The sequence below is a fragment of the Lemur catta genome, chromosome 1, assembly GCF_020740605.2.
Source record: "Lemur catta isolate mLemCat1 chromosome 1, mLemCat1.pri, whole genome shotgun sequence".
NCBI classification, from domain to species: domain Eukaryota; kingdom Metazoa; phylum Chordata; class Mammalia; order Primates; family Lemuridae; genus Lemur; species Lemur catta.
In genome coordinates this window covers 70,467,163-70,480,696 of record NC_059128.1, presented here as the reverse complement: position 1 = coordinate 70,480,696, position 13,534 = coordinate 70,467,163, and the positions used below count along the sequence as shown (strand labels likewise).

Below are 13,534 nucleotides of genomic sequence, written 5' to 3'. Positions count from 1 at the left end.
AAAAAATCAATTAAAATCCGTTATATGTTAGTGTATATATTGTTAATGAAAAATATATTCTCCAAAATGAAAAAAAAATACATGGTGGGAAGAATATCATTGTTTTACGTTTTTCTGAATCTCTGTAATGTCTGGTTTAATTTGAAGACAGTTGGATTTGCAGATCTGTTAGTACTTTTGGATTCATTTTGTTGTGAGATGTTTTAGTTGAAGTAAATGAAGAAAATCTGGCCTTACGCAGAGGGAAGCATATTTTGATAGCTTTTCAAATAATTGAGGATATTCTTTGATACTATATCAAAACTTGATAAGTGGTAGTTTCTTTAAAAATTATATTCAGAGTGGAATCTGAAACCATGTTAAAAAAGTCTATGCAATTAAAATGACTTAATTTAAGAAATGGAGAGATCTGTCTTGCTCATTGATGAGAGGACTTAGTTAAGGTATGAATCCTCAAGTTGATCTATAGATATAATTTAATTCCAATCAAAATCCTAGCAAGATATTATGGAAATTGACAGACTTCATCTAAAGATGATATATATGGAAAGGCAAAGGAACTAGAATGGCCCAAACCATTTTGAAACAGAATAAAGTTGGAGGATTTCTACTACCTAATTTCAAGGCTTACTATAATATAAAGCTGCAGTAATCAAGATATTATGGTATTGAAAAATGGATAGACATATAGATCATTGGAGTAAAATAGAGAGTCCAGAAACAGACCATACGTATATAGTTAGTTGAGTTTTGACCAATGGCCCAAGGCTACTCAATGGAGAAAAGATAGTCTTTTCAGCAGTGGTGCTGGAACAATTTAGTATCTATGTGCAAAGTATGAAGCTTGTCCCTTACCTCACATCATATATATAAACTCAAATTGAATCATAGACCTAAATGTCTATGATTCTAGGAAATATAGGAAAAAAATGTTTGGGGTTGTGGTTTGTGCAATGATTTCTATAGAAACCAAAACATAATCCATATTGGGAAAAAATTGATCAGTTGAAATTTATCAAAATTAGAAAACTTCTCTTTGAAAGACATCGTTAAGAGGTTGAAAAGTGAAGCCACAAACTGGGAGACAATATTGGCTAAACAGATATCTGATGAAGGAATAGAATCCAGAAGTCTGGGAACTCAGTCCATATCTGCAGTGAATATGTTCCAAGACCAGTGGATGCCTGAAACTGCAGATAGTACCAAACCCTAGATATACTATGTTTTTGTCTACATGTAGATACCTCTGATAAAGTTTAATTTATAAATTAGGTACAGTAAGAGATTAACAACAATAACCAATAATATAATAAAACAATTATAATAATATCCTGTACTAAAAGTTATGTGGCTAGGTGCAATGGCTCATGCTTGTAAGAGGAAGAGAGAGGCCCGTTTGAAGAAGAGTACCGATACACTTTAGGGGAATCCAAAAAGAGCTGCAATTTTAAAGTCTTCTAATGCCACACCACTTCACTGTCTAGGTTACAACAGGATTTTAGCTGAAGGTTGTGCATGTTGTCCTTTTTATCTGATCTGTGATTAAAGCAGTAATATAATATTAAGATGGCCTGGGAAAAGCATCAACATCCTCAGGTTAGAAATGAGTATGGTTCGTAAAACCCTACAGCTGTATCCTGATACTGGATGGTCCTTACTCTTGTAGTCCTAAACTAGTTAGTGTAAAATAGTTCCACCACTGCTGAGGCACCATTGCCAATTGCACATGCTGCAGTTGCTCTTCGAACCAGATGTGTTACATAACTTCTGATTCCTTCACCCAACATGCCTACTCCAGCTTTTTCCCAATCAGTCATATCCTGGAATCCAATGCATAAATCCAACATTGCACATCTTGTGCATAAGTGTTCTAAAGCATCCTATTTTGTGTACCATATGTATCAGTAGTGTACATTGCCATATAATGTAAAAGGAAAGATCTACATATAAACAATGCAACAACTATTCAAATGTCATACCAACGAAACCACCAAATAAACCTTAAACAGTGGGGAAAAAAGCACTTTGGGAGGCTGAGGCAGGAGGATTGCTTGAGGCCAGGAGTTCGAGGCTGCAGTGAGCTATGATCATGCCACTGTACTCCAGCTTGGCCAACAGAGCGAGACCCTGTCTCTATAAACAGTAATTTATGTGAATGTGATCTCGCTCTTTTTCTCTTTCAAAATATCTTACTTTACTCACCTATCTTCAGACCCTGGGTGACTAAAATTATGGAAAGCAAAACTACAGATAAGGAGGGACTACTTTAATAAGAAAACAGTAAAAAATTGGCAAAAGATTTGAACAACCACTTCACCAATAGGCCCATGGAAAGATGCTTAACATCTTAGTCATAGGAGAAATGCAAATTTAAATCATAATGAGATACCATTACATACCTATTAGAATTGTTTAAAAAAAAACGGAAAATAATGACTCTTGGCAAGGATGTGGAACAACTGAAATTCTCATACATTGCTGGTGGGAATTCAAAATGGGATAGCCACTTTGGAAAAATCTGACAGTTGCTTGTAAAGTTAAACGTGCACTTACTACTATATGCATGTAACATTCTCCCCTTACAGAAGTACCCAAGAGAGATGAAAACTTATATTCACACAAGAATCTGTACAAAAATATACTAATAGCTTTATTCATAATTGTCAAAAACTAGAATACATAAATATCCTTTGGCTTATGAGTGAATGAACTCACTGATACATCTATAATTGAATACTACTGTACAATATAAAGAAATCAACTACAGACACACACTGCAGTGTGGGTGAATGTCAAATGCATTATGCTAAGTAAAAGCAATCATTGTCAAAAGGCTACCTAATGTATGATTCTACTTATTTTACCTTCTGGAAAAGGCAAAATTATAGACATTGAAAACAGATTAGTGGTTGTTAGGGCTGGGATGGAGAGGAAGGTTTAACTTAAAGTAGCATGAGAGAATTTTGGGGAATGATGAAACTATTTAAGTAATGGAAAGCTGTGGAGCTCACAGTGGCGATTGCAGATTTTTGCTTGGGAATGCAAATTCAAATTCACTATAGCAACAAATACTGGTGGCTGTTTTTCTTGAAGCCACAGGCTTATTTCACTCAAATTTGAAAAAAAAAATTGCCATTTATATAAGACTGAATAAGCATAGTTTGTCAGTCATTCTTTGAAGTAAAAGTTGTCTACAAAATATGTACTTCCCCTTTTGTCACACAGAATTCTTAAAAAGTAGATATCAAGAGCCCAAATTTAATAGCATTAATAATTATTTACTGCTTCATCAAAGACATTCTTAAATAAAACTGGCTTTTCTGGTTTTTTTTTAAACTACGCTGTAAGTGAGGAATACTATGACTACATATAGTAGAGGTTAGCTGCCACTGGATCCATGCCAGCAGTTGTACAGACCATTGCTTTTACACTGTCAGTATATATATAAAGGCAGTGAAAAAAAAAAAGTCTTAGTATTAATGTTTCAAAAATGTCATCCTTGTGGACCATGAGGGGTTTGCAGAAAACACTTTGAGAACCCTATATCAAAGGTTTAATTTTCATTGCTGGTTGTTACTTGCTGTCAGTGTCATAGGATTGTATTTACTTTTTAAGCTATCTGTAGAAATACCTGTTTCAAAAGTGAAGCAAAGTAACTTATGAATAAAATATTCTAAACGTTCTTTATTCTGCAGTTCAAACACGCTCCACCAGGTGGCATCATACCTCTGCTTGTTGCCAACCCTTCCTAACAGTGAAGACACAACTTTGGATAAAAAATTTCTTCTAGAATTGCTGGTAAGTATTAGTGTGCTCTGAATTTTGCATGTGATTTCCCCTGCCTTTTTGAATCATTCATCAAGATAGAGGTTCATATAGGTTTCTTGTTGGCTAAGGATTATGTAGATAATTCCCATCTGTTTTTGGAATTATATTTTGATTTTGTCAGAAGTTATTTTTTATCATTTGAATTTCTTTTCTCAGGTCTTTTATCTCTTAAAACTGCTTTGTGGCGTGAATTCATTCTATTAGCAAGCATTTATGAGCAGCTTCTGTGTCAGATACTATATTTTGGCATCAGTGCTACATATGACACATAACAGCTGACACCATTCCTGCGTTTGAGGAGGTCACAGTTACTTACACACACACTCACCCCACATATATTTGAATAAACATATTCCTATTTATTTTAAAAGTGATCATTTAAACATAGTATATTGAATATTAAGTCATACATTTATCAGTAGAAAATCTCAGGGGTGTTTAGAAAAAGTGTAAATTATCATTAAGTGGCTTAACAATTCTAAGGGATTTCTCAGTCATTTTTGGAAATGAGGGGCCTTTACTTTTTTTGTAAAGCTTTTTTGTATTTTTTAATTAAATTAATATATGATTTTATAAATAAACCACATTAGAGAAGTATTTAAGGTTAAAAAGTAGGAATTTTATTCCCTTTGGACTCCCATTCTATTCTCCAGAGGTAAACACTGTTAATACTTTCATATATATCCTTCCAGATTTTTAAAAAATTGTGGTTTTAATTTATTTGATTTAGTTAAATTTTAGAAGTAATACACAAGTACATTTTGTTATAATAATATAGAAATATCTAGATCAACACTCAAGTCCTTCCAGAACGTCTTTATACATTTATGTAAAAATATACACACCAGATAGGAATCTAGTTTTGTAGTTTTTAAAATATGAATTGAGTCATGCTGCATTCTTCTGCAGCTTGCTTTTTTTTTAAATCTAATATTATGTTTGAGGTTTAATTCATTTGTATAGTATAGATATACTTTATTTTTAACTTTGGTATAATATTTCATAAATTAGATAAGTATTTAACCATACCCCCATATTTAGGTTGTTGGCAGTTTTCACTTTTACAAATAATGATGCAATTTTTGTGTATGCTTCGTTATGGCCATGTATGGACATTTAGGAGAGATATGTAGAAATGAAATTATTTGATTGAAGCACGAGCTTATTTAAAATGTAAAAGATGCTGTCACATTATCTTATAAAAGGTGTATATTCCCATCAACAGTGTATTAAAGTATGTCTCCACAAGGTCTTACCAGCATTGGGTGTTATCAGTCTTCCCATTTTTGCCAATCTGATGGGTAAAAAAAAGGTAGCTTGTTTGATTTTTTTTTTTTGTTTACTGCCTGCTATAAAGTTGAGTAGCTTTTCGTGTTTCAAACTTGTGCCTAAACAAACATATATTGTGTTGATGTGTATATATATTTTTCTTATACATATGGAACTATATTAGGCACACTATTGGAATTTATTTTTGAAACTAATACTTTTAATATAGGATGTGAAATACAATCTCTCACTGTAGGAAAGAAGATGGTATGCTAGTTTTTGGGAGCAGTGACAGGAAACTATTTGTAGCAGGTGTTTTAAGCCTAGTGACAGATGTTTAAGTGCCATTTGGGGAGAAATCCTTGAGAAGGGTTTTAATTCAAGTATGGAAAATACTTTTTTATTGATATATTTACTTGCCTTATGTCTTGAGCCACCATCTTTGCCTTCCTTCTTACAAATCACTTTTCATTGTCTCTGACTAGAAGTGCTTCCTAAAAAATTCGTGTGGTATTTTGTGACAATGTGAAAATCTCTCCAGTCAGATTTTGGGGATTAATAATAAACTTTTACTATAGAAAGAAATGAGGATTTTTTTCCAGGAATCCTTCTAAGGGAAAATAGATTGAGTATAAAATTGATCCTATGCCTTTTAGGGTTTTGTAGGTAGAATTTTATCCTTAAGATTTAAATAGTTATGCCAAAAGAAAACAATTCTTAAAATTTATAGTGTTGCAACATTATCTTTCATTTCCTCCTTTTCCTAAAGGATTTTCCTATATTCAACTGGAGAGAATTTGAGACATTTTCAAATGTGTCATTATTTTAACATTATTAATTAGGTAACAAACTTAGTTTTATATTTGAGATAGATTACTATATTAAGGATACATAGAGGTCATCAAGTCCTTCTCTTATTTTACAAGGGAGAAGACTGAGGCCAGGGGGTTAATACACTTTCCCAGATTACATAGCTAGTTAATATATAAGAATGAAAACTATAATCAGGACTTAGAGCTCCTATTTTTTTTTTTTACATTAGTTAATACTAAGTGCTATGGTTTTTTAAACTCTTGGCATGTGCCAGGGACTTTGGTACTGTTTTACAATATTCATTTCATTTTCATAAGAAACTTGAGATGTAAGTGGTGCTTTATCTGTTTTACTGAAAAGGAAACTAAGGTCAGGAAGGTTACGGTAACTTGCCCAGTTTTACATTGCTCATAAGTAGAGGAGCTGGGATTTAATCTCAAGTTCATCTGATTATAAGCCCATCACCATTAGTACCTCTTTTAGCTTTGATTTATTGAGAAAATAGGAAAAGGAAAAAAAAGAATCTCTTGTTAAAGTGTTACAATAACTGACAGGTATGAAACTTCCCATTCCATAAATTATTTTGATTAAGAAAGATACTTCTAACTTTCTATTTCCTTTCTTTTAGGTATCTCGTCATGAACGTAGAATTTCTCAGATTCAGCAATTGAACCAGATGCCTTTGTATCCAACTGAGAAAATTATATGGGATGAAAATATTGTTCCAACTGAGTACTATTCTGGGGAAGGTATGATAAAGAAATACAGGATTAAGGTGTAACATGAAACTTAATTTAGAAGTTATCGTATATAATTGAAAATGTACTCCAGTCTACTGTATACATTAGGATAATTTTCTAGTACCCTAAAGTTCAACTTTAGAAGCTAAGAAAGATTTAGTGTTTTGAATGCTTAGCACTAAGAATTTTTATTAGATATAGCTATATTCTAGGATATATATATCACCTTGTATAAAATATGACCATAAAGTAAGAAGAGTGTACTTTCAGGGAGATCTAATAATGCAGGAAGTGTAGCTGTCATTTTGTCACTATAAGAGGCTATGTTTGGTAGAGATTTACTTTTCAAAGCATTTTTTAGAGGCTTTTTTGAATTCTTTGTAAAGCTAGCTAATGAAAACCAAAAAAAGAGACATTATCATTAGCTGATAATAAACCCTTAGTTTTGATCCAAAATGGTATTGCCTCAACTACCTATTTCCCCAGATTTGGTTCAAAATGCTTTGTACTCATCCTCTGAGGATAAGAATTTGCCACAACTGAGTATATTCAAATGTGCATTCTGATATATTTTGAAAGCATATTTCAAAAGAAATTTCAGGAAATCTTTTGAACATTGGCTTGATTAGTAGAAGACATCAGAAGTATTGTTGTAGTTACTTAAGGTGGTTACTTCAGAATTAGAGCCATAATTCCAATTAACCCAGTGCACTAAAATTGTGCTAGATTTCAGAACAGGCGATTTTCATGTCTTTTTATGTTCTTACCATGGTTAATGTGTGTCTAGGGATACACACTTGGGTGATAAAACTATAAAAAAATTTAAGATAGTGATTGCTATAAAAATCAGGAAATGGTTACTGTCAGGTAAAGGGAAAAAGTTGTAACCAGGAAGAAGGAGCACATGGGAGGTTTGTAGATAGCTGACAAGGTGGTTATAAGGTTTCATTTTTAAAATGTCTTTTACTTTACTGGTACCCTCTATGTCTGGGATGGGGAACTTTATCATGTTGAAAGGCCTCATTAATTTAGCTGTGATCAAATAAGGCTACATTCAAGAAACTTCAATAAGATATACTTAAAAATATACATTATTTTGTAAAAATCTAACTACTATGTACTTAATAATTTCAAAAATAACTCTTAATTTTAAAGTTAACTAACTTTTTAATGACTTTGCTATGTCTGCTTTTTGTTGGAAAGTATTCAAATATTTGATTGCAGCATGGAGTTCTGCAGTTTCAATTGATTCTCTGAAACTGATGGGTATCAGTCATTTGTGACCTTAAGAGCATCTTGATTTGGGTTAGGTAGGAGAATGTAGATTTGCAGCAATAAGTAGCTGAAAAGCAAGAAAACATTCTTCGGGCATGTTGCCGAAGGTGTGGGTATTCTACGGCATTTTTCCATTTTTCAATTGGATCTTTCTTAGCATCAAACAATAACTTTAAAATATCATCTATGGAGAGCTCAATCAATTCCATCTGTAGTTAGTTCTTTAGGTGCCTTGGTGATATCAACTAGGTGAGGCTGAAATGCTAATTTGAATGTGATGTCATGATTCTTAAAGTCAGTGAAACTTTCACTGTATTCTCCAACTCAGAGGTCTATAATAGCTGCACATTCTTCAAATGATTTGCATATATCATCCTCATCAGTAACCTTTGCTAACTGGGGAAAATATTCATCTGAAATTTCCTTTTGAAGGAGAAGTATTTTGAAAAAAAGATAGCTTTTTCCCAAAATGCTTGGATTTTTTTTTTTTTTGCCATATACCATAAATAGACTTAGTTTTACCTTGCAAAGAAATATTCAAGTCATTTTGATTTGACATCATATCACACAGAAATGCTACATTCCCACAGAAATCTTCTTTCAATAATTCACATTGCTGATTCTGTTCTTCATAAAATTTAATTCTCTCTTCTCACAGAAATAAAATTTTGGCTAACACCTATTCCTGCAAAACACACTTAAGAATGATATGGCAAATCTAAACTAAATACCTCATCATTCAACTTTAGCATGTTATGATACTGACAATACTGTTACGATACTGACAATGCCGTGTTGCATTTGCATGGAATATAGTTAACAATACTTATAACTTGTTTCAAAGTGTCACTTAGATTGGTAGCTTTAGCACAGAGATTTTGCTGATACAAATGAGAGCATCTGGATCTGTTAATACTTTTTTTTATCTGTGCAATAAACCCTTCATGTTTTCTTGTCATGGAAGGTGTACCATGTGTACATACACTCACTAAATTTACCAAATTCAGTCTAGCTTCACAACATTTACCTTGAAAGTTGTTGAAGATATCTATTCCCATGCTCTGTTCTCAAGAGTGCCCAAAGAGAGTAACTCCTCATAGCAAAGAAAATCTGTTATGATCTGAATGAAGTATAAAACTTGTACCAAGTCAGTAGTATCAGTTAATTTATCCAAAGCAATTGAATAATATATATTTTCCTTTTGAAGTATCGCATGAAGTTGAAGTATTACATTGCATGTTCTGTTAAGTTGAAGCCTAATTCATGCTGCCAATCAGTTATGTTTCTCCTTTGAAAGAGGCAGTTGTTTGTGTTTTGAAACATTATCAGGGTCTAAGCATCCTACAAGTTGGACAATGCATTCCTTCACAATTTCTACATCACTGAATGGCTTCCCTTTTTTCTCCCTGAATATATAAGCTACTTTATAAGTTGCTTCAGTGGCATTATTTCCAGGTCTTGTTGCTGCTTAAATCTTTTAATTTCTGCAATACAACCTTTTTCACCTCTCCTTCTAATTTAAAATATTTGTGGTCCTTATGAGTGTTATAATGCCGATGAGCATTGAATTTCTTTAATGTTGATATTGCAGTGTCACAAGGCAAGAAAATCATCTTATCTTGAGCAGAAATAGTATCGCAATTCCCAATCCTCATTTAAAAATCTGTTTGCTTTCTTCAGTGTTCTCCTGGTTTTCTTTGACATCATGGGCTGGTAAGCAGACAGAATTAAAAACACTGTTGAGCTGTGCAACTATTCACAAATTTTACTTCAAACAGAAACAGTGTACTGCTTTCAAAAGCTGACAACAGACTGGCGTACTGGACCCCCATAAACTCTTGCCTATCAGCCTCATGCGGTAGTGGCACCAGTTGGTGGGGGGGAGTTAGAGCTAAATCATGAGCGTAATAGCCATCAATTTAGCCTTTCTGGCTTACTAATGTTCTAGTTGTGGTGGTCAATCTGAGAGGATTTTTTTCATTGATACTTATTTTTCCTTTGGTATTTTAAATATATAAAAGACGAACAAAAATGTATTAATAAAAATAAAAGGATTTGTTCTGTCAAATTTGGATTTACTCGAAAGGCCGCATTTAAGGACTGGGAAGGCCACTGGTTCCCCACCCCCGCTCTATATATTCCTTTCTTTTTTTTCTGTTAGAAAACCTGGTTTGATCTGTAGAGTTTCCCACAGTCTTGATTTTTCCGATTCAATATTCATGGCATGGTGCAGCATATTTCTCTGGCCTTTATTTTTCTTGCAAATTGGCATCTGGTTAAAGAGGCTTTATCAAGCTAAGGTTCTCCTTTGGCAAGATTCTTGGTGGTGGTTTATTCTTTCATCAGGAGGCACATACTATCTACTTGTCTTTCTTCTTGTGGTATTAGTAGCCATTGGTACCTAACACCTAATTCACTGAGGGCTGCAAAGTGGTGACATTTGAATTTTTTTTTTTTAATAAAAATGTGCTATCAAAAGAGATACCTTCCCTCAGCATCTAGCCCGAAAGAAATTGAGTTAAATTACAAGTCAGAGTTTACTAAGATAAATGATGTGAAATTTTTACACATCATTGTTTCTTGCCTAAAGTTTATTATTGCTTTGATAATATGGATAAAGACGATGAAAATATGATTTGTCAGTAAAATGTGTTTGGGGGTTCTTTTTTTTTTTTTTAACTTTTTTGATATTGCTACTTAGTGCTTGGTCACTTATTGTCCAAGAGAAATAGTGTGAAGTGAGGATAATAAAAAGAATAGTGTTTATTGATAAATAATAAAAGTCAGAAAAGGGGGAATCTGGAATAAAAGAAAGCAATAAGCAATGTCTTGTCCTTAAGTTCAGCTAAAAGGCAAATTCAGAACACGTTAGTGATCATTGGAAATGAATTTGTACAATATAACATACTAATTCTGTTTTTATGCTAAATTTTGGCATGGGCTAAGTTTATGGTAGCTTTATTCACTTCAAGATTTGCCAAATATAAATTAAGTGATAAAGGAAGAATTTTTAAAGTACTTGAGACAGTATTATTAGTGTTAAGTATCTTTAAATACTTTTAAGAAGTACTATTTGCATATGAACCACTGATATGCAGGTTACATGTATTAATAAGGCTCATTCTTCATCCCCATTTCTTAATAGACAGTATTTCTTAATCTGGTTTCAATATCTGTGTGAAAATAAAAATAAGACATTATCACATATGCTGCATTTAGATATCATTAGATTCTTATCAAATTTGTGGTACCTTCTTAAATATATAGCAAAAACATCTGATTAAAAGAATACTTCAAATGTGGCTGTTTTTTTCCTTTTCAGGTTGTCTGGCTCTTCCCAAGTTGAATCTGCAGTTTTTGACTCTTCATGACTACCTCCTAAGGAACTTTAATCTCTTCCGCTTAGAATCAACTTATGAAATTAGACAGGACATCGAAGATAGTGTCAGCAGAATGAAGCCATGGTTAGTAAATTGGTTCCACTTGTAATGAAGAGATGCAAAAACAGTGACTGATACCTGTCAGAAACCTCATTAAGTATATTTAAAAATAATATACCTGGCTAAAAATGCCCTCCAAAATAGGGGATATTTACTCTGAGAAATTTTTAACTGTGAGTTCAAATATATCAAAAGTACCAAAATATAAACTGTATCTGTGTACTTGGGTATGGGAGCTGAAAAACTGTGGACAAGGGAGGAGAAGACATCATGCTCAGGGAGAGAAGGGAGAGATGTAGAGGAGAGTAGGTTGGACATAAGTAAGAAGGTGAATAGGGAAGGGCAGGAGTTGGCCAGCAGGCCTGTGCTAGGGCAGGATAGTTTCAGTCCTGGAGGAAGCGTGTGGTAAAGGGGTATTCTGCTAAGCCAGCTGCTCATGTGACTGTTGCCAGTAGTCACAGCCAGCCTCTCTAAGGGAATTGGCAGGGGGTGAGGGCTGTTGCTGACACTGCATGAAGTGGTATATTGAAAAGTCTTCTCTGGCCCTCCATCCATAGATTCCCTCAAAGAGACCATTAGGTCTAGTTATTTGAGGAATGCTTCTGTGTAAACTCAACTCCCTGCTTGCTAGCTCATGTCTGGAATTCCTTTAGCCAAGAAAAGTCTGTCCTAGTTATTGTAGTGGCTCTGTTAGACGATTTGCAAAGGTTAATTTTGGTTTTTTAGACATGACTGACTTTGGGTGAATGCTTTTAATTCACTATTTCATTCCAAGTATGAAATTGAAGGATATGTTATATATCACAAGTGATTATAAATGAGTAAAATTCTGTGAAATGAATTTTCATTGTATTATAGTCACACCATGTTGACATATATAATTATATTGTGTATGAAAAGCTTAATAGTGTTTTTTGTTGTTGTTTTTTGAGACCCAGTCTCGCTTTCTTGCCCGGCTAGAATGCAGTGGCATGGTCACAGCTCACTGCAACCTCAAACTCCTGGGCTCAAGCGATCTTCCTGCCTCAGCCTCCCGAGTAGCTGGGACTATAGACATGTGCCTTGGAAAATTGGACTTTTTTTTGTTTTTTGTAGAGACAGGAATTGTCCTTGCTCAAGTTGGTCTCAGACTCCTGACCTCAAGTGCTCCTCCTGCCTCAGCCTCCCAGAGTACCAGGATGTTTAATAGTTTTTGAATGTGAACTGATTCAGGTATCCTTCAGGCTTCTCTCCTTACTAATTATAGAGAGCTACCATGGACACTGTGATTATGATCTATTTTTTTGTTTCACTTCTATGTTTTATTTTGTGTACAGTTCTATTTTTTTAATTAATTATTATGGGAAAAGTTATTCTGGGTGAGACTATAAAACACAACACAAAGAATTTTTGACTTAATAATCGGTTGAGTCAGTAGGCAGGCGAGCACTGTGAAATTTGTATGCCCACTGGCTGCTTGTCCCTGCCCACAGCTTTGCTGAAATTATTGCCCATTGTTTGGACCCTGGGGGCGTGCTTGATCAGAAAACTTCCTTACAATTTATGGTTACCTTGAGTTTATATGCTCAGATTCTGGGCCTAATTTTGGCCATTTTGCAAGCTAGGGATTTATTAAATAGTGGTTCAACAAATAGAGTTCACTTATTTTTTATTTAAATGCCAAGTACCACACAATTACTTAGAATAATTTGGTCTCTTAATAAAAGAATTTTTTTAATTACATCATTTTCTGGTAGGCGAAGAAAATATCACTTTGGGGAGTGAATTTAGTCACATTTGCAATAATAAATTTTTCTGAATTTACATTCCTAATGCCCGTAATTGAAAACTATTGAAAATGATGAGATCTTAAAAGAGGCCAGGCTTCTTACTCTTCCATGTATCCTGGAGGCAGAAATGTGGCAGACGCACTTTTACTCATTACATGGTTCTAATGATTATATTTTCAGTTTGCTAAAACCACTAAGCAGCAGGAAGGAAGGAAGGATGTGCTTAAATAAGGGGCAGAAGTCTATACTTTTTAATGCTTCACATTTCAAGTAGATTTTATAAGAAGAAAAAGGAGTAAGGGGAATAGATTAGTGGTTGCCTGGGGGTGGGAACAGGGATTGACTGCAATTGGATAAGAAGGATCTTTTCTTAAGGATGATAGAGATATTCTACAATTGG

The 13,534-nt window shown here is 33.8% G+C and overlaps 1 protein-coding gene across 2 annotated transcripts in view; it reads left to right on the top strand.

Moving 5' to 3' along the window:
• The window catches only part of AQR (aquarius intron-binding spliceosomal factor), a 98,663-nt gene that overhangs the window by 32,717 nt on the left and 52,412 nt on the right, over positions 1-13,534 (top strand). For both annotated transcript variants that reach the window (XM_045527806.1, XM_045527812.1), the window contains exons 14-16: positions 3,696-3,798; positions 6,539-6,659; positions 11,248-11,389. In XM_045527806.1, coding sequence (XP_045383762.1) covers positions 3,696-3,798; positions 6,539-6,659; positions 11,248-11,389 — 366 coding nt within the window. The remainder of the gene's footprint in view (positions 1-3,695; positions 3,799-6,538; positions 6,660-11,247; positions 11,390-13,534) is intronic.